At 38.4% G+C, this 22,426-nt stretch overlaps 1 protein-coding gene across 8 annotated transcripts in view; it reads left to right on the top strand.

Annotated features, from left to right (window-relative positions):
* Positions 1-19,300, top strand: part of ARHGEF9 (Cdc42 guanine nucleotide exchange factor 9) — a 206,966-nt gene extending 187,666 nt beyond the window's left edge. For all 8 annotated transcript variants that reach the window (XM_082609866.1, XM_082609865.1, XM_082609869.1 and 5 more), the window contains one exon: positions 19,072-19,300. In XM_082609866.1, the coding sequence (XP_082465992.1) occupies positions 19,072-19,253 (182 nt within the window). In that variant the 3' untranslated portion in view covers positions 19,254-19,300. The remainder of the gene's footprint in view (positions 1-19,071) is intronic.
* The last annotated feature ends 3,126 nt before the right edge of the window (positions 19,301-22,426 follow it).

The following is a 22,426-nucleotide window of genomic DNA, read 5'->3' as shown; positions in this document are numbered from 1 at the left end:
TAGGCAATCTTAATGAGACTTCACTTTCCCTAGGTCCTCCCTTGTGCTCTTTTAAAGGGCTCTTTGGTTCAGAATGAGTCACCATATAAAATGATCAGATTTAAGTTGCCTGAAATTCTAGCAGCCACGTAAAGCACCCTTAATTATTCCTAATGATGTTCCTTTTCATTGAGGAGGCTGAGTGCCTGTGAAGATCTGATTTCCAATCGAGGAGTGCACCTGGCTTGGGCCTCTGGCTAGACATGACCTTCCTTCTAACTGTTTGTTGCTTCTTACTCTTGGGAGGCCCTCACTGGCACTTTCCCTCATCATGGAAATATGATTCGTTTTAGATAGGGAATTAAAGGCAACTACTTCTAACTTCTTAGGTGTGAAAATATGACAGTTTAGAAAGTAATCTGGAGTTAATAACAGTAAGTCTATGATCTGTATGAATAGGAGAATCCTTTGAGAGAATGTGCTTCTTCCTTAGAGATATGAGCCCCAGCCACCTGGACAGTCCTCAGGCTACAAAGTGGTTACTGTCCTACTGGCCCACCTCTGTCTCCTGGAGGCTCTCAACTCCTGAGCTTCTCTCACTCTGAATTCCTCCACTGTCCCTACCACACTGACCTTCATGATGGGATGGTGTTCCTTTACCTCAGCCCAAGTTCCCTCAAGTCTATCTGAAACTGGCTTTTCTTTTCACTGAGAAACCATAAAGCAGAGGAACATGCACAAAGCAACAAACTAGAAAACAGTCCTACTCACTCATACCAAACCTTTGTGTCAGGTTCCTTCTCTGCCTTGTCTCAAGGCTATCCCTTGCAGGTCCTCTGTTGTCTCCCAATATTTAAACAATGGTTCACCTAAACAGGTTTGCATGTTTAATAGCAATCCTGAAGCCTTCAAAGAAACGTATCTAGTCTCAAACTTCACAGAATTCCTAAAAATTGATTCCCTTATTTCTATTTCGAGTTCTCAAGGCTCTCCTAGTCCAGGGCTCTGGTGACTGATATATTTTGAGACTCAAGGGCACTACACATGTAGAAGTGATTGTACAGCTTAGTAATTCAATAGTTTTATCATATACATAGGAAGAGCTAGAAGGGAGTTCTCTCAGATACCTGAGAAAGCCAGCTTTCTTAATTCTTCCAATAACACCTTCCTGGAAGTGATGGGAAGTATTGTTGTTAGGATTTCTCTAATTCAGATTTAATACAGATTCCAACACAATCTGTAATGCCATGGGACCTTATTAACTCAGTCTACTCTTCTGGAGGAGGGGAAGCCTAGCTGGAAGAAAAGCAAAGAGGACAGAGCCTAGCTCCAAGGGAGGCCTTTTCACTTTACATTTGCCTTTTTACACTGCATTGTTTTTAAGAATTGATATATAACTTCTTGGGAGTTGGTTGCTAATTCCTGGTCCATCAACCCATTTCAGTTTGTCATCATGGAGCTCCCTAGGGCCATGAGTACAGTCCCCATCTCCAGAGGCTTTAGGGCCAGCTCAAAATCAAATGAGTACCCCAGAATAACTAAAATAAACTTGAAATAGAATAAAGTTTGAGTAATAAATCTACCCTGATTTCAAAACTAATTATGTAGCTACAATAACCAAGACAGTTTGGTGTTGGTAGAGGGATAGACATGTTAGATCAATGGAACAGAATAGAGAAACCAAAAACAGACCTACACAAATATGCCCAACTGATTTTTCAAAAAGGTACAAAAGCAATTCAGTGGAGGAAGGATGCCTTTTAAACAAATGGCACTGAAGCAATTGGGCTTCCACAGGCCAAAAGTAAAAATAATCTCAACCTAATTTCACACCCTATAAAAATTAACTCAAAATAGATAATGAACTTAAATTTAAAGCTACAAAACTTTCAGAAAACAGTAGGAGAAAATTGTCAGGATTTAGGTGTAGGCAAAGAAGTTCTTAGAACTGACACCAAAAGCTTGAACTATAAAATAAAAAATTGATAAAATTAACCTCATCAAAATAGAAAATTTTGCCCCATGAAAGACCATGTAAAGAGGATGAAAAAACAAGCTACAGGCTAGGGAAGATATTTGCAAACCATGTATCTGACAAAACATTGGTATCTAGAATATATAAGAACTCTCAAAACTCAATAGTAAGGGCTTCCCTGGTGGCACAGTCGTTGAGAATCTGCATGCCAATGCAAGGGACACGGGTTCGAGCCCTGGTCTGGGAAGATCCCACATGTCGCAGAGCAACTAGACCCCTGAGCCACAATTACTGACTGAGCCTGTGCATCTGGAGCTTGTGCTCCACAACAAGAGAGGCCGCGACAGTGAGAGGCCCGTGCACCGTGATGAAGAGTGGCCCCCACTTGCCGCAACTAGAGAAAGCCCTTGCACAGAAACTAAGACCCAACACAGCCATAAATAAATAAATAAATAAATTTAAAAAAAATGTCAATAGTAAAAACAAACAAACAAAACTACACACTCCAATTAGAAAATGGGCAAAATACAGATAATTCACTGAAGAGGATATATGGATATCAGTTACACACATGAAAAGATGTTCAACATCATTAATCAATGGAAATATGCAAATTAAAACCACAATGAGATATCATTACATATCTATTACAAAGGCTAAAATAGAAAAACATTCTGAAAACACCAAATGTTGGCAAGGGTGCATGGAAACAGAATCATTCATACCTTGCTGTTGAGAATGTAAAACAGTACAGCACTATTTTATGTAATAGTTTGGTAGTTTCTTAAGACATAAAACATACAACTACCAAATGATGCAGCAATGACACATCTGGGCATTTATCCCAGAGAAACAAAAACTTATTGTCACTTAAAAACTTCTAAACAAATACCCATAGCAGCTTTTTCATAATAGCCCAAACTAGAAACAAAGTAGGTGTCTTTCAACGGGTGTAATTAAGCACATTCTGGTACATCTGTCCCATGGAATATAACACATCAATAAAAAGGAGCCAACTATTGGTACATAAACCAACTTGGGAGAATTTCTAAGGACTCATGCTGATTGAGAAAAGCCAATATCCAAAGGTTACATATGGTATAACTCCATTTATATAACATTCTTCAGATGATATAATTTGGAAATAGGGAACATATTAGTTGTTGCCATGGGTTAAGTAGGGAGTAGGGAAAGGAAAGAAGTGAGTGTCGTTATAAAACAGTAACACGAGTAATCCTTGTGATGATAGAAATGTTCTGCCTCTTGACTTGTATCCTGTAACAATGTTAATTTCCTAGCTGTAATATTGGAGAAATTGAGTAAAGGGTGCAAGGTATATCTCTATATTTTCTCTTACAGCTGCATGTGAATCAACAATGATCTCAAAATAAAAAGTTTAATTAAAAAATTAAAATGAGCACTCCCCAAACTCCCTCCCTAATATCTACATATAATTGTTTGGCCTCTGGAACCCTTGTATTTTTGACACTTACCACCTTTGAAAACTGACAATATCCTCAAAATGACAAAATAGTTTTCTACTGTCATCTCCCTAAAGAACACAGATTTTCACCAACAGATGAGAGTGTTTTTGTAAAAGTCTGGGAGTCCAGTGGAGAAGTTCCAGACCAAATATTCTATGCCTGGATGTATAGACGAGGCCAGTCAATAAAAACTGGAGGAGGTGACAGCAACACAAGACTAGAAGGAATATGAAAAATCAAGGAAACAGGACATCATCAATGGAATGCAATAATTTCCAGAAGCTGACACACAAAGACCAGGAGATCTGTGATTTGCATGATAAACAGTTCAAAATAGATGTTTTAAGGAAGCTCAATGAGCTACAATAGAAACAATTCAACAAAATCAGGAAAATATCATGAAAAAAATAAGAAATTTAACACAGTCAAAATCATAAAAAGAACCAAACAAATTATAGAGCTGAAGAATACAATGTATGAAATGAAAAATACAATAGAGAGCATCAATAGCAGACCTGGTGAGCCAGCAGAAAGTATCTGTGAAGTCAAAGAAAGGTCATTTGAAATTGACTAGTCAGAGTAGGGAAAAAAAAAAGAATCAAAAAGAGTGAAGTATGCCTGTGTGACTTATAGGATAAAATTAAGATTAACAATCTACAAAATATTGGAGTCCCAGAAGGAGAAGAGAGGGAGAAAGGGGAAGAAAGATCATTTAAATAAATAATGACTAGAACTTCCCAATTCTGGGTAGGTATTTGGATATCTAAATTCATGTGGCTCACTAGTCTCGAAGCAATTCAACCCAAAATGGTCTTCTCTAAGATACACTATAATAAAGCTGTCTAAAATCAAAGACAAAAAGAGAAGGTTAAAAGCAGCAAGAGAAAAAAACGATTCTCATATGCATGGGAACCTACATAAGGCTATCAGCAGATTTCTCAACAGAAACCTAGCAGACAAGGAGAGAGTGGAATGATATATTCAAAGTACTGAAAGAAAATAACACCCAACCAAGAATGCTGTACCCAGAAAAGTTGTCTTCAGAAATAAAGGAGAGAAAAAGAATTTCCCAGACCAAAAAAAAAAAAAAAAAGCTGAAAGAGTTAATCACACTAGACTTGTCTTACAATAAATGCTGAAGGTTCTTCGAGCTGAAATGAAAGTATGCTAATTAGTAACATGAAAACGTGAAGAAGAAAGTATGACAGGGACAGGAGACAAGATGGCAGAGTAGAAGGACTTGAGCTTACCTCCTCTCACAAAAATAACAAAAGCAAAACTAACTGCTGAACAACCATCGACCAAAAAGACCCCAACCTACCAAAATATGTACTCTACACCCAAAGACAAAGAGGAAGGCACAAAGAGATGGTAGGAGAGGTGCTTCTGCAATATAATCAAATCCTATACCCACCAAGTGGGCAACCCACAAACTGGAAAATTAATATATCACAGAGGTTCTCCTACAGGAGTGAGAGTTCTGAGCCCCACGTCAGTCTCCCCAGCCTGGGGGTCTGGCAATGGGAAGAGGAGCCCACAAAGCATTTGGCTTTGAAGTCCAGTGGGCTTGAGTCTAGGAGTTCCACAGGACTGGGGGAAACAGATTACACCCTTGGAGGGAGCGCACAAGGTTTCATGTGCACTGGTACCCAGGGCAAAGCAGTGACTCCATAGGATCCTGAGCCAGACCTACCTGCGGGTCTTGGAGAGTATCCTAGGGAGGCAGGGGTCAGCTGTGGGTCACTGTGGGGACAAGGACACTGGTGGTGGCATCTCCAAGGAATATTGATCATCATGAGCTCTCCCAGAGGTCATCATATTGACACCAAGACCTGGACAACAGCCTGTAGGATCCAGCACTTGGATGCCTCAGACCAAACAATGAACAGGGTGGGAACACAGCCCCACCCATCAGCAGACAGGCTGCCTAAAGTCATCCTGAGCCAACAACCACCTATAAACACACCTCTTGCCATGGCCTTACCCACAGAGGGACAAGATCTAGCTCTACCCACCAGTGGGCAGACACAAGTCTCTCCCACCAGGAAGCCTGTATAAGCCACTGGTCCCACCTCACCCAGCAAGGTGCAGACACCAGAAGCAAGAAAAACTACAATCCGACAGTGTGAGGAACAGAGACCACAAAGACAGAAATCTAGACAAAATGAGATGGCAGAGAAATATGTTCCAGATGAAAGAACAAGATAAAACCCCAGAAGGACAGCTAAGTGAAGTGGAGATAGGCAACCTATATGAAAAAGAATCCAGAGTAATGACAGTAAAGATGATTCAAGATGTCAGAAAAAAAAATGGAGCACAGACCAATAGGATACAAGAAATGTTAATAAAGTGCTAGAAGCTTTAAAGAACCAACAAAGATTAAACAATACAATAACTGCAATGAAAAATGCACTAGAAAGAATCAATAGAAAAAGTGAGGCAGAAGAACGAATGAGTGAACTGGAAGACAGATTGGTGGAAATTGCTGCTGCAAAACAGAATAAAGAAAAAAAGAATGAAAAGAAATGAGGACAGTCTTAGAGACTTCTGGGACAACATTAAATGCAAAAACATTTGAATTATAGGGGTCCCACAAGGAGAAGAGAGAGAGAAAGGGCCTGAGATAATATTTAAAGAGATAATAGCCAAAAACTTCCCTATGATGGGAAAGGAAACACCCACTCAAGACCAGGAAGTGCAGAGAGTTCCATACATGATAAACCCAAGGAAGAACCTACTGAGGCACATATTAATCAAATTGACAAAAAATTAAGGCAGAGAAAATATTAAAAGCAACAAAGGAAAAGCAACAAATAACACACAAGGGAATTTCCATAAAGTTATCAGCTGATTGTTCAACAGTAACTCTGCAACCCCAAAGGGAGTGGCATGATATATCGAAAGCCATGAAAGGGAAAAAACACAACCAAGAATACTCTACCAAGCAAAGCTCTCATACAGATTCCATGGAAAAAGCAAATGCTTTACAAACAAAAGCTAAGAAAATTCACCACCACCAAACCAGCTGTACAATGAATGCTAAGGGAAATTCTCTGGATGGAAAAGAAAAGACCACAACTAGAAACAAGAAAATTATGAATGGGAAAGTGCAACAGTAAAGGCAAACATACAGTAAAGGTAGGCAAGTATCCACACAAAATATGATAACAAAAACAGAAATAGAAGAGGAGCATACAAATGCAGGATATTGGAAATCAATTTAAAATTAAGAGACCAGCAACTTTAAAAAAAACTTGCATATATGTAGTCTGCTATATAAAAACCTCATGGTAAGCAGAAAGCAAAAATCTAGAACAAACACACAAAGAAAAAGCAATCCAAACACAACACTAAACATAGTCATCAAATCACAAGAGAAGAGAACAAAAAGGGAAGGGAAGAAAAAAGAACTACAGAAACTAATCCAAAACAGTTAACAAAATAGCAATAAGAACATACAGATCAGTAATTATCTTAAATGTAAATTGATTAAATGCTCAAACAAAAAGCCATAGACTGGCTGAATTGATTTCAAGAAGAAGAAGAAGATGTGGTATATATATGCAATGGAATATTACTCAGCCATAAAAAGGAACAAAATTGGGTCATTTGTAGAGACATGGATGGACCTAGAGACTGTCATACAGAGTGAAGTATGTCAGAAAGAGAAAAACAAATATCGTATATTAACACATATATGTGGAATCTAGAAAAATAGTACAGATGAACCAGTTTGCAAGGCAGAGAGACACCGATGTAGAGAACAAATGTATGGACACCAGGGGGTGATGGGGGTCGCACGAATTGGGAGAATGGGATTGACATATATACACTAATATTATAAAATAGACAACTATCAAGAACCTGCTATATAGCAAAGGGAACTCTACTTCACTTTGCTGTGCAGTAGAAACTAACATGACATTGTAAAACAACTATATCCGAGTTAAAAAAAAAAGTAGACACATATATGCTGTCTACAAGAGACCCACATCAAATCTAGAGACACATACAGACTGAAAATGAGGGGATGGAAAAAGGTATTCCATGCAAATGGAAATCAAAATAAAGCTGGAGTAGTGATACTCATATCAGACAAAATAGACTTTGAAATAAAGACTGTTACAGGAGACAAAAGGGACACCACAAAATGAACAAAGCATCAATCCAAGAAGAAGATATAGCAATTGAAAATATTTATGCACCCAACATAGGAGCACCTCAATATATAAGGCAAATTCTTACAGCCATAAAATGAGAAATTGACAGTAACACAATAATATTGGGGCAATTTAACACCCCATTTTCATCAATGGACAGATCATTCAGACAGAAAATCCATAAGGAAACAAAAGCTTAAATGACACATTAGACAAATGGACTTAATTGATATTTATAGAATATTCCATTTAAAAGGAGAAGATGCACATTCTTCTCAAGTGCACATAGAACATTTTCCAGAATAGATAACATGGTGTACCATACAGTAAGCTTCAATATATTTAAGAAAATTGAAATTATATCAAGCCAGCACTTCAATGTTGATATTAGGAATCAACTACATGAAAAAAAAACTGCAAAAACACAAACACGTGGGGGCTAACAATATGTTACTGAACAACAAATGTACCACTGAGAAATCAAAGAGGAAATTCAAAAATACCTAGAGACAGACGAAAATGAAAACACGATAATCCAAAACTTATGGGATGCAGCGAAAGCACTTCTAAGAGTGAAGTTTGTAGCAATGCAGTCTTACCTCAGAAACCAAGAAAAATCACAAATAAACACCAAAACTTACACCGTAAGCAACTAGAGCAATAAGAACAAACAAAACCCAAAGTTAGTACAAGGAAAGAAATCATAAACACCAGAACAGAAACAAATGAAATAGAGATGATGAAAACAAGAGAAAAGACAGTGAAACTAAAAGCTGGTTCTTTGAAAAGATAAACAACACTGATAAACTTTAAGCCAGCCTCATCAAGAAAAAAAGGGATAGGGCTCAGATCACTAAAATTAGAAATGAAAAAGAAGTTACTTTGGACAACACAGAAATACAAAGGATCATAAGAGACTACTACAAGAAACTATATGCCACTAAAATGGACAACCTAGAAGAAATGGACAAATCCTTAGAAAGGTAAAATCTCCCAAGACTGAACCAGGAAGAAATAGAAAATATGAATAGAGCAATCACAAGTACTGAAATTGAAACTTATTTTAAAAACTTCAGGGCTTCCCTGGTGGCACAGTGGTTGAGAGTCTGCCTGCCGATGCAGGGGACACGGGTTTATGCCCCGGTCCGGGAGGATCCCACATGCCGTGGAGCAGCTGGGCCCGTGAGCCATGGCTGCTGAACCTGTGTGTCCGGAGCCTGTGCTCCGCAACAGGAGAGGCCACAACAGTGAGAGGCCCGCATACCACACACACGCACAAAAAAAAAACTTCACACAAACAAAAGTCCAGCATCAGATGGCTTTACAGGCAAATTCTGTCAAACATTTAGAGAAGAGTTAATACCTATCCTTCTCAAACTCTTCCAAAATATAGCAGGAGGGACACTCCCTAACTCATTCTATGAGGCCACCATCACCCTAATACCAAAACCAGATACAGATACCACAAAAAAACAAAATTACAGGCCAATATCACTGAAGAACATAGATGGAAAAATTCTCAACAAAATACTAGCAAACCAAATCCAACAATACATTAAAAGGATCAAACACTACAGTCAATTGGGATTTATCCCAGGAATACAAGGATTTTTCGTTATCCCCAAATTAGTCACTGTGATATACCACATTAAATTAAAAAGTATAAAAAAATATATGGGGCTTCCCTGGTGACGCACTGGTTGAGAATCTGCCTGCCAATGCAGGGGACACGGGTTCGAGCCCTGGTCTGGGAGGATCCCACATGCCACAGAGCAGCTAGGCCCGTGAGCCACAACTACTGAGCATGCGCATCTGGAGCCAGTGGTCCACAACAAGAGAGGCCACAACAGTGACAGGCCCGTGCACCACGATGAAGAGTGGACCCCGCTTGCCACAACAAGAGATAGCCCTCACACAGAAATGAAGACTCAACACAGCAAAAGTAAATAAATTAATTAATAAACTCCTACCCCCCAACATCTTCTTTAAAAATATATATATATATATATGATTATCTCAATAGATGCAGAAAAGGCTTTTTACAATTTTAACACCCATTTATTTTTTTTATTTTATTTTTTTTAATTAGTTTCTGCTTTATAACAAAGTGAATCAGTCATACATATACATCTGTTCCCACATCCCTTCCCTCATGCATCTCCTTCCCTCCCTCCCTCCCCATCGCACCCCTCCAGGGGGTCACAAAGCACCGAGCTGATCTCCCTGTGCTCTGCGGCTGCTTCCCACTATCTATCTACCTTACGTTTGGTAGTGTATATATGTCCATGCCTCTCTTTCGCTTTGTCACAGCTTACCCTTCCCCCTCCCCATATCCTCAAGTCCATTCTCAAGTAGGTCTGTGTCTTTATTCCCGTTTTACCCCTAGGTTTTTCATGACATTTTTTTTTTAAATTCCGTATATATGTGTTAGCATACGGTATTTGTCTTTCTCTTTCTGACTTACTTCACTCTGTATGACAGACTCTAGGTCTATCCACCTCACTACAAAAAACTCAATTTCGTCTCTTTTTATGGCTGAGTAATATTCCATTGTATATATGTGCCACATCTTCTTTATCCATTCATCCGATGATGGACACTTAGGTTGTTTCCATCTCCGGGCTATTGTGAATAGAGCTGCAATGAACATTTTGGTACATGTCTCTTTTTGAATTATGGTTTTCTCAGGGTATATGCCTAGTAGTGGGATTGCTGGGTCATATGGTAGTTCTATTTGTAGTTTTTTAAGGAACCTCCATACTGTTCTCCATAGTGGCTGTACCAATTCACATTCCCACTGGCAGTGCAAGAGTGTTCCCTTTTCTCCACACCCTCTCCAGCATTTATTGTTTCTAGATTTCTTGATGATGGCCATTCTGACTGGTGTGAGATGATATCTCATAGTTTTGATTTGCATTTCTCTAATGATTAATGATGTTGAGCATTCTTTCATGTGTTTGTTGGCAGTCTGTATATCTTCTTTGGAGAAATGCCTATTTAAGTCTTCTGCCCATTTTTGGATTGGGTTGTTTGTTTTTTTGCTATTGAGCTGCATGAGCTGTTTATGAATTTTGGAGATTAATCCTTTGTCAGTTGCTTCATTTGCAAATATTTTCTCCCATTCTGAGGGTTGTCTTTTGGTCTTGTTTATGGTTTCCTTTGCTGTGCAAAAGCTTTGAAGTTTCATTAGGTCCCATTTGTTTATCTGTGTTTTTATTTCCATTTCTCTAGGAGGTGGGTCCAAAAGGATCTTGCTGTGATTTATGTCATAGAGTGTTCTACCTATGTTTTCCTCTAAGAGTTTGATAGTTTCTGGCCTTACATTTAAGTCTTTAATCCATTTTGAGCTTATTTTTGTGTATGGTGTTAGGGAATGATCTAATCTCAAACTTTTACATGTCCCTGTCCAGTTTTCCCAGCACCACTTATTGAAGAGGCTGTCCTTTCTCCACTGTACATTCCTGCCTCCTTTATCAAAGATAAGTTGGCCATATGTGCGTGGGTTTATCTCTGGGCCTTCTATCCTGATCCACTGATCTATCTTTCTGTTTTTATGCCAGTACCAGACTGTCTTAATTACTGTAGCTTTGTAGTATAGTCTGAAGTCAGGGAGCCTGATTCCTCCAGCTCCGTTTTTCGTTCTCAAGATTGCTTTGGCTATTCGGGGTCTTTTGTTTTTCCAAACAAATTTTGAAATTTTTTGTTCTAGTTCTGTGAAAAATGCCAGTGGTAGTTTGATAGGGATTGCATTGAATCTGTAGATTGCTTTGGGTAGTAGAGTCATTTTCACAATATTGATTCTTCCAATCCAGGAGCATGGTATATCTCTCCATCTATTTGTATCATCTTTAATTTCTTTCATCAGTGTCTTATAATTTTCTGCATACAGGTCTTTGTTCTCCTTAGGTAGGTTTATTCCTAGATATTTTATTCTTTTTGTTGCAATGGTAAATGGGAGTGTTTTCTTGATTTCACTTTCAGATTTTTCATCATTAGTGTACAGGAATGCCAGAGATTTCTGTACATTAATTTTGTATCCTGCTACTTTATCAAATTCATTGATTAGCTCTAGTAGTTTTCTGGTAGCATCTTTAGGATTCTCTATGTATAGTGTCATGTCATCTGCAAACAGTGACAGCTTTACTTCTTCTCTTCCAATTTGGATTCCTTTTATTTCCTTTTCTTCTCTGATTGCTGTGGCTAAAACTTCCAAAACTAGGTTGAATAAGAGTGGTGAGAGTGGGCAGCCTTGTCTTGTTCCTGATCTTAGTGGAAATGGTTTCAGTTTTTCACCATTGAGGACAATGTTGGCTGTGGATTTGGCATATATGGCCTTTATTATGTTGAGGAAAGTTCCCTCTATGCCTACTTTCTGCAGGGTTTTTATCATAAATGGGTGTTGAATTTTGTCGAAAGCTTTCTCTGCATCTATTGAGATGATCATATGGTTTTTCTCCTTCAACTTGTTAATATGGTGTATCACATTGATTGATTTGCGTATATTGAAGAATCCTTGCATTCCTGGAATAAACCCTACTTGATCATGGTGTATGATCCTTTTAATGTGCTGTTGGATTCTGTTTGCTAGTATTTTGTTGAGGATTTTTGCATCTATGTTGATCAGTGATATTGGCCTGTAGTTTTCTTTCTTTGTGACATCCTTGCCTGGTTTTGGTATCAAGGTGATGGTGGCCTCGTAGAATGAGTTTGGGAGTGTCCCTTCCTCTGATATTGTTTGGAAGAGTTTGAGAAGGACTAACACCCATTTATGATAAAAGCTCTCCAGAAAATGGGCATAGATGGAACCTACCTCAACATAATAAAGGCCATATACAACAAACCCACAGCTAACATCACAGTCAATGGTAAAAGCTGAAAGCATTTCCTCTAAGATCAGGAAGAATAAAAGGATGTCCCCTCTCTCCACTTTTATTCAAGTTCTGGGAGTCCTAGCCACAGCAACCAGAGAAGAAAAAGAATGAGCGGGATCCAAACTGGAAAAGAAGTAAAACTGTCACTGTTTGCAGATGACATGGTACTATACATTGATGATCCTGAAGATGTTACCAGAAAACTACTAGAGCATATCAATGAATTTGGTAAAGTTGCAGGATGCAAAATTAACACTCAGAAAGCACTTGTATTTGTGTACACTAACAGCAAAAATCAGAAAGTATATAAGGAAACAATCCCATTTACCATTGCATCAAAAAGAATAAAATACCTAGGAATAAACCTACCTAACGAGGCAAAAGACCTGTACTCTGAAAACTATAAGACTCTGATGAAAGAAATTGAAGGTGCCACAAATGGAAAGATATACCATGTTCTTGGTTTGGAAGAATCAATACTGTCATAATGACTACACTACCCAAGGCAATCTACAGATTCAATGCAATCCCTATTAAATTACCAATAGCATTTTACACAGAACTAGAACAATTTTTTAAAATTTATATGGAAACAAAACACTCTGTATAGCTAAAGTAATCCTGAGAAAGAAAAATGGAGCTGGAGGTATCAGGCTCCCTGACTTCAGACTATACTACAAAGCTACAGTTATCAAAAAGACCTACTGTATAGCTCAGGGAAATCTGATCCATACTCTGTAATAACCTAAATGGGAAATGAATCTGCAAAAGAATAGATACATCTGTGTGTATAACTGAATTACTCTGCTGTACACCTGAAACTAACACAAAATTGTTAAACAACTTCAATATAAAACAAAAATTTAAAAAATCATTTCCAAAAATATATGGTAGTGGAAAAAAAACAGAAATATAGATCAGTGGAACAGAATAGCAAGCCCAGAAATAAACCCATGCACCTATGGTCAATTAATCTACGACAAAGGAGGCAAGGAAATACAGTGGACAAAAGACAGTCTCTTCAATGAATGGTGCTGGGAAAACTGGACAGCTACATGTACAAGAATGAAACTAGAACATTCTCTAACACCACAGACAAAAATAAACTCAAAATGGATTAATGACCTAAATGTAAGACCAGATACTATAAAACTCTTTGAGGAAAACATAGGCACAACATTCTTTGACATAAGTTGCAGCAATATCTTTTTGGATCCACTTCCTAGAGTACTGAAAATAAAAACAAAAATAAACAAATGGGACCTAATTAAACTTAAAAGCTTTTGCACAGCAAGGGAAACCATAACAAAAAAGACAACCTACAGAATGGGAGAAAATATTTGCAAACGAAGCAACTGACAAGGGATTAATCTCCAAGTATACAAAAAGCTCATGCAGCTCAATATCAAAAAAACAAACAAGCCAATCCCAAAATGGGCAGAAGATCTAATAGACATTCCTCCAAAGAAGACATATAGATGGCCAAAATCACATGAAAAGATGCTCAACATTGCTAATTATTAGAGAAATGCAAATCAAAACTACAATGAGGTATCACCACAAACCGGTCAGAATGGCCATCATCATAAACCCTGCAAACAAATGCTGGAGAGGGTGTGGAGTAAAGGGAACCCTCCCACACTGTTGGTGGGAATGTAAATTGATATAGCCACCGTGGAGAACAGTATGGAGGTTCTTTAAAAAACTAAAAATAGAGCTACCATATGATCCTGCAATCCCTCTCCTAGGTATATATCCAGAGAAAACCATAAATCAAAAAGATACATAAAGCACCGAGCTGATCTCCCTGTGCTATTCGGCTGCTTCCCACTAGCTATCTATTTTACATTTGTTAGTAGGGAGGTGGGGGGGAGATGCAAGAGGGAGGAGATATGGGGATATATGTTTACGTATAGCTGATTCACTTTGTTATAAAGCTGAAACTAACACACCATTGTAAAGCAATTATACTCCAATAAAGATGTTAAAAAAAAAGAAAGAAACATTCACCCCAGTGTTCATCGCAGTGCTATTTACAATAACCAGGACATGGAAGGAACCTAAATGTTCATCAATGGATGAATGGATAAAGAAGATGTGGTACATATATAAAATGGGATATTACTGAGCCATAAAAAAGAACAAAATAATGCTATTTGCAGCTACATGGATGGACCTAGTGATTGTCATACTTAGTGAAGTGAGTCAGAGTAAGTCATATATCATATGGTATTGCTTATATGTGTAATTTAAAAAATGGTACAAATGAACTTATTTACAAAACAAAAATAGAGTCACAGATATAGAAAACAAACGTATGGTTACCAAAGTGGAAAGGGAGAGAGGGATAAATTAGGAGATTGGGATTGACATATACACACTACTATATATAAAATAAATAACTAATAAGAACCTACTGTATAGTACAGGGAACCCTGCTCAATACTCTGTAATGACCTTTATGGGAAAAGAATCTAAAAAAGAGCAGATATATGTATATGTTTAACTGATTCACTTTGCTATAGAGCAGAAACTAACACAATATTGTAAATCAACTATATTCCAATAAAAGTGAAGTAAGTCAGAAAGAGAAAGACAAATACTGTACGCTAACACATATATATGGAATTTAAGAAAAAAATGTCATGAAGAACCTAGGGGTAAGACAGGAATAAAGACACAGACCTACTAGAGAATGGACTTGAGGATATGGGGTGGGGGAAGGGTAAGCTGTGACAAAGTGAGAGAGTGGCATGGATATATATACACTACCAAACGTAAAATAGGTAGCTAGTGGGAAGCAGCTGCATAGCACAGGAAGATCAGCTTGGTGTTTTGTGACCACCTAGAGGGGTGGGATAGGGAGCATGGGAGGGAGGGAGACACAAGAGGGAAGAGTTATGGGAACATATGTATATGTATAACTGATTCACTTTGTTATAAAGCAGAAAGTAACACACCATTGTAAAGCAAGTATACTCCAATAAAGATGTAAAAAAAAAAATAAGCAAAAGACCTAAGTAGATATTTTCCAAAGAAAATATTCCAACAGCCAACAGGTACACGAAAATTACCTCAGCATCATTAATCATCAGGAAATGCAAATCAAAACCACAATGAGATATTACCTCACACCTTTCAGAAAGGCTGTTATCAAAAGACAAGTGCTGGCAAGTGCTGGGAAGGATGTAGAGAAAAGAGACCCTTTTATAGTGTTGGTGGGAATGTAAGTTGGTACAGCTGCTATGGAAAACAGTATGGAGGTTCATAAAATAATTAAAAACAGAGCTACCATATAATTCAATTTCAGTTCTGGGTATATATCTAAAGAAAAGAAATAACTATCTTGAAGAGATATCTGCACCCCATATTTGTTACTGCATTATTCATAATAGCCAAGGCATAGAAACAACCTAAGTGTCCTTTGACAGATAAATTGATAAAATAAATATATACAAACACACACACACACAATGGAATATTATTCAGCTGTAGAAAGAGGGAAATCTTGTCTTTTCCACATCATGGACTAACCTGGAAGGCGTTATGCTAAATGAAATAATTCAGACAAAGAAAGACAAATACTGTATGATCTCACTTATATGGGGAATCTAATAAAACTGAACTTGTAGAAACAGAGAAGAGATTGATGTTTGCCACATGCGAGGGGTGTTGTTGGGTAGAGGAAATATGTGAATGTGGCCAAAAGGTACAAACTTTCAGTTATAAAATAAAGGAGGTTGAGGAAGTAAAGTACAGCATGAAGACTAAAGTTAGGAAAACTGTATTGTATATTTGAAAGTTGCTAAGAGAGTAGATCGTAAAAGTTCTCATCAAAAGAAAAAACGTGTAACTATGTGAAGTGATGGATGTTAAGTGACCTTAATGTGCTTATCTTTTTTCAGTATATACATATATCAAATCATTATGTTGTACACCTTAATCTTATACAATGTAATATGTCTATCATGTCTCAAATTAGGGAAAAATACAAAATCTGAGCAGACAAATAACAAGTGAGATGGTTGAATCAGTAGTCAAACCTCTCAACAAAGAAAAGCCCAGGAACAGATAGATGGTTTCACTGGTGAATTCCATGAAACATTTAAAAAAGAATTAACACCAGTCTTTCTCAAACTAGTCAAAAACCTAAAAGGAACACTCTCACACTCATTTTATGAGGCTAGCATTACCCGAATACCAAAGCTGGATAAAGATACTACTAGATATCCTTGATGAATACAGTTGTAAAAATTCTCAACAAAATACTAGTGAACCAAATTCAACAGCACATAAAAGGATCATGCATCATCATCAAGTGGGATTCATCTCTAGGATGCAAGCATTGTCTACATATGCAAATCAATAGATGTGACACACCACATTTATAGAATGAAAGATAAAAATCACATGATCACCTCAATAGATGCAGAAAAAGCATTTTACAAAATCCAACATCTTTCATGATAAAATTTCTCAATAAATTGGGTATACAAAGAACATATCTCAATATAATCAATGCCTTTTATGACAATCTCACCACTAATAACAATATTCAGAGGTGAAAGTTTGAAAGCTTTTCCTCTAAGTTCAGGAATAAGACAAGGATTCCAAACCTCACCACTCCTATTCAGCATAGCTCTTGAAGTCCTAGCCAGAGCAGTCAGACAATAAAAGGCAATTAAAGTCAGAAAGGGAGAAGTCAAATTGTCTCTGTTTACAGATGATATGATTTCATACATAGAAAACTCTAAAGACTATCCCAAGAAATAATAATATTAGAATAATAAAGGAATTCAGTAATGTTTCAGGATACAAAATCAGTGTACAGAAATCAGTTGTGTTTCACTAACAACAAACACCCAAAAGAGAAATTAAGGACACAATCCCCTTTGCAATAGCACAAAATAGTAAAATACTTAGGAATAGGCTTAACCAAGAAGGTTAAAGATCTGCACATTGAAATCTAGTAGACATTTATGAAAGAAATTGAAGAAGACACAAATAAATGGAAAGATATCCCATATTTATGGATGATAAGAATTAATATTGTGAAAATGTCCTTACTATATAAAGCCATCTGTATACTTGCTGTAATCCTTATCTCAAATTCCATGGCATTTTTCATAGAAGGAGAGAAAACACTCCTAAAATTCATATGGAACCACAAAAGACCCCAATTAACCAAAGCAATTCTGTTAAAGAAGAACAAAGCTGGGGCAATCATGCATCCCAACTTCAAACTATATTACAAAGCTATAATAATCAAAAAATTATGGTACTAGCATAAAAAACAGCATATAGATCAATGGAACAGAATCAAAAGCCCAATTATAAACCCACACTTATGGTCAACTAATATTTGGCAGGAAGCCAAGAATATTCAGTGGGGGAAGGATAGTCTCTTTTATTAATGGTACTGGGAAAATTGGTTGTTTACATGCAAAGGACTGTATTGGACCCCTATATTACACCACTCACAAAAATTAACTCAAAACGGATTAAAGACTTAAGTGTAAGACCCACATCTATAAAACTCCTAGAAGAAAGCAGGGAAAATACTCCTCAACATTGATCTTGGCAATGAGTTTTTGAATATGACACCTAAAGCAAAGCCAGAGAAACAAAAATAAGTAAGTGGGACTACATCAAACTAGAAAGCTTCTGCACAGCAAAAGACAATCAACAAAATGAAAAGGCTACCTATACAATGGGAGAACCTTTTTATAAACCATACACCCAATAAAGACACACACACACACACACACACACAAACACATATACACACTGTGGAATACTATTCAACCATAAAAAGAAGGAAATCCTGCCATTTATGGAAATATGGATAGTCTTTAGGGAGTTATGCTGTGTGAAATGTCAGACAGAAAAATACAAATACAATACATCACTTATATATGCAATCTGAAAAAGGCAAAATTATAGAAAGAGAAAGTAGGTTGCCAGGGATTGGGGTTGGGGAAAGTGGGGCTATGTTGGTCAAAGGGCACAAACTTCTAGTTATATGATGAAATCATTTTGGAGATATAATGTACAGTATGGTTAATATAGTTAACAATACTATATTGTATACTTAAGGTAATTGTGTGAGGTGATGGATGTGCTAACTAAACTTATTGTGGTAATTATTTCACAATATATATGTATAATGAATCATCACATTGCATACCTTAAACTTACACAACATTGTATGTCAGTTACATCTCAATAAACCTGAAAAACAATAACAAGAACAAAAACAAAACAACAAAATACTGGATTTTAGAAAAGAAGTGGTTCCTTCCCACTGAAGTGTGAATGTCTTAATATGTTATATGATACTACTTCCAGGGTAATGGGATCAAGTCATCAAACAAAGGCAAACAGAGAAACTATAATGTTGAAATTTCAGACACTGACCAGCAGATGAGAAAGGTATTTGGGAGCAGCAGAGAGATCATCCTTGCATTCTGAATCATATGCTGTGTGCCTCAGCCTATTCTGTTCTGAATAGAGATAAGGATTAAAAGTGGGCACTAGGTGCTTTGAGAAGCCCCTTGCTACCTAATTTATACCATTTCCCTTTGATCTCCCGTCTACTCTAGGTGTCACCTCTGCTCGCTCAGTTCCTCCTTCCTACCCACCACCGCAGGACCCGTTAAACCAGGGCCAGTACCTGGTCCCTGATGGCATCGCTCAGTCGCAGGTCTTTGAGTTCACCGAACCCAAGCGCAGCCAGTCACCATTCTGGCAAAACTTCAGCAGGTTAACCCCCTTCAAAAAATAATACCAACAGGGAGGCAGATAATTTTAAAAATAAAGTAAATAAAATTATATTTATAGATGGACCTTTTTTCGGAGAAGCACTGTTGAAATTTATATATATATATATATATATATGCATATATATATATATATACACATACATATACACACACACGCATACACACACACACGCACACAGGACCTTGAGTGTACACACACACACACACACACACACATGCAGAAGGACCAAAAATGTTTTCTGTTGTTTTGGGGAAGTAAAATCTGTAGTTGGTAGGAAGAAGTACCAATGAATTCCAAACACATGATCCCTTCTTAAAAAGTTTTCCATTCTTACCCTGTCCCCCTCCCCTTTACTTTCAGAAAATGACATTTCTATTTGTTCCTTTTCTTGTTGAGATAATCTTTTTGCTCTCCTGTGAGTGATTCATTGACTTGTCATTATTAACATAGATGTGTTTGTATTGTTTTTTAGTTTCCTGATGATACTGATGCTGATGACTTTTGAATTTAATTTGATGTGGTGGAGTTTGGGAGTTTTGAATTTCTTTTTTTCCTTTTCTTTTTCACTGGGTAAAGGGAGGATCCCCTTCCTCCACTCCCTCAACTGATCATCTGCGAATATTCCTGCAGCCCTGCAGTTGCCCCAAATAGCCTTTTCCCTGCATCTTCTGTCCTCAGTCATGCCAGTCTGGACATGCTCTGTTGTGCCCTGTGACATAAGTGCTCAATATTTCTATTGCTTTCACTGTGTTTTAGGTGTTGTAGAGGGATCAAAACTAAGCAGAAACAAGAGAATGTCAGAGTAATGATGCTGGAGAGGACTTCTGTTCAGGGAGCATTCTGCATTTGGGCTATTTCTTCTGCTAGCACTGGGGTTTCCCATGTTGCAGCACTGCTGGGTCATGCCAGTTTTGTATCTGGGGTTTAGTTTGGGTCAGTTTTTCTCTTCTTCATGCCCCTTTGGTTATGGTATTTCTTCTAGGCTTGTCCCTCCCCTAACCTAAAAAATCTGAACTAGAAGTAAAGAGGCTGAGACTCTGCCTCCTGGAGGAGGGATTCAACTGCCTCCAGTACCAAGTAGGTTTAGAGTAGGACTCCCCACTGCAACCGGGGGCCTGGTTGTACCTGCTTCCCATTGGCAGATTGTTTAGGCAGCATTGCTGGAGTCTGTGAGAGGTCAAGACAGAGCCCACCTGACCAAGATCATCAACTGTATTCAAATTATTGACCTGGACAGAATCAAATGCTGATAGTAACCTCTTATAGGAAAGAACAAAGATGGACATGGAAAGAGATAACCTCAGCCCAAGATATGTACTTACAGTTCCTAACTTATGTGAAACTTCCGCCATTGTTAGCCGATTGCATGGATAATCTTCCATGGCTCCTTCCTTCCCCTCTTCCTGTCTTCCTTCTTTCTCCTGCTCTCCCCTGCGCAGGAGGGTTGCTGGTATGAGCATAGTTAAAGCACTTCTGGCACTCAAAGACTGCCCTGTTTCCAACATTCTCCCATCCCACAACATTTGAAGTAAGCAAGCGAGGAGCCTAGGGGACTTTTCCCTGTGGAGAAAGGATTTGAGACAGACATGCTACCCTCAGGCTCATTTTTGGTAGGCTTTACACTTAGGAAAAACTAAATTTCCACACAAAGAGACAGACTCCCTATGGGTACTCCCTATTCCTCCTCTCCACATAGCCCCTCAGGTAGATAGACCTTGAACAGCAAGGAGAATGGAGTACAAAGGAGTAAGGATGGGCCCTACTATAGAGAGCCATTCTAGTGAGGAGTCTGGAGATTGTGAGTCTATCCTGGACCCTGTGGGAGAAGACTTCATCATGAAAGGATCTCAGCTTAATGAGCAGAAGCCATGGCTGCATGGGACACAGCATAGCTGGCTTGATTGTGCTCTTATGCCTCCTGATCCAGACTAGGCCCTGCCCAGCCTGGGAATTTTTCTTCTATGGGAATCAAATTACAAGCTGTTTAAGCTCCCATTCTACCACACCCAAATGAAACTTGAGGAGTTAGCCAAGGATAAGTGTGAGCTGGGCAGAGGGCCAGGGCTCGGGACTGGCCACAACTGCTCAGCACCTGACCCAGCTACTTAAGCCCACTTGACAAGGAACCTGGTACCCAGTGCCTAAGCTAAAATGGCTTCCCTGGCAAACAGAATGTCTGGCTGTGCTCTATTTTCCTACTTTCAATTCCTTCCCACTAGGCTTGGCCTTGACTTGTTTCTCCAGGGCCTGGGGGCACACCAAGAGGGGATGCATGGACAGGTCCCTGGACCTACAACTTCTCTTGGCCAAGCTCAGTCACACTCCCACTTCCTGCTCCCCTGGGGCTGTGCCCAGAGCTCCAGGATCAGGGATTGTCACCTCTTTCCACCCACCTCTCATCCACCCAACCCACTGGCCTCATCAGATGCCAATAACTTATGAAAACAACAAGAAATCTGCTCACCATTGCTTGGAATATTCCCCCAGTCTATGGCAGAAAAGCAGACCGGTGGCCAACAGCCCCAAGGGGAACCCCATTACCTGGGCTCCGGATCCAAGCCTATTCTGTGTTCCCACAGCAATGCTATCCCCAAGAACTCTGTACATCTCTGTTTCTGCATGGCCCAGAGATCCCCTTTCCTCAACTCAATGAGGCCTGGATTTGCTCAAAAAGGCTTTGCTAATATATTCCATGGGCCCTCTTGTGGGATGGTCCTAACCCAGAAATCCACCTCCTCTTTCTCTCTCTCCCTCTCGTCCCTTGTATGTGTATATCTCTAAAGGATTTTTAAGGACAGCAACAAGAGAGTTCTAACAATTCTAGTGTGAAGCCAAACAGTGATCTTTTAGTGCTTTGGGGCTGGGGTGGGCTGGGGTGGATGGATGGGCAACAGTAATTTTGATTACCCCTGCTGCTCTGCACTTGCCAGTTTATTATTTCATTTCTTCTATCTGACTGTTTGACCCTGTCAAACAAGTGTCAAAGTTGTGTGTTAAAAAAATGTTTAACAAAAATATGATGTTGTAATGACACAAAGCCTTATGAAAATATTTATGGAGTTCAATAAAAGAAGTAAAAAGACACCTCCAGGCATAGCTCTCATGCCATTTTGTGTGTGTGTTTGTGTGTGTGTTTTACCAATTGCAAAATAAAGGGAATTTGCCTGGCAGGGA

The sequence above is a fragment of the Mesoplodon mirus genome (genome assembly GCF_964341445.2).
Source record: "Mesoplodon mirus genome assembly, chromosome: X".
In the NCBI taxonomy this organism is placed as follows: Eukaryota; Metazoa; Chordata; class Mammalia; order Artiodactyla; family Ziphiidae; genus Mesoplodon; species Mesoplodon mirus.
Note: the sequence above shows the minus strand (reverse complement) of the source record. Positions and strands in the feature narration are given on the sequence as shown.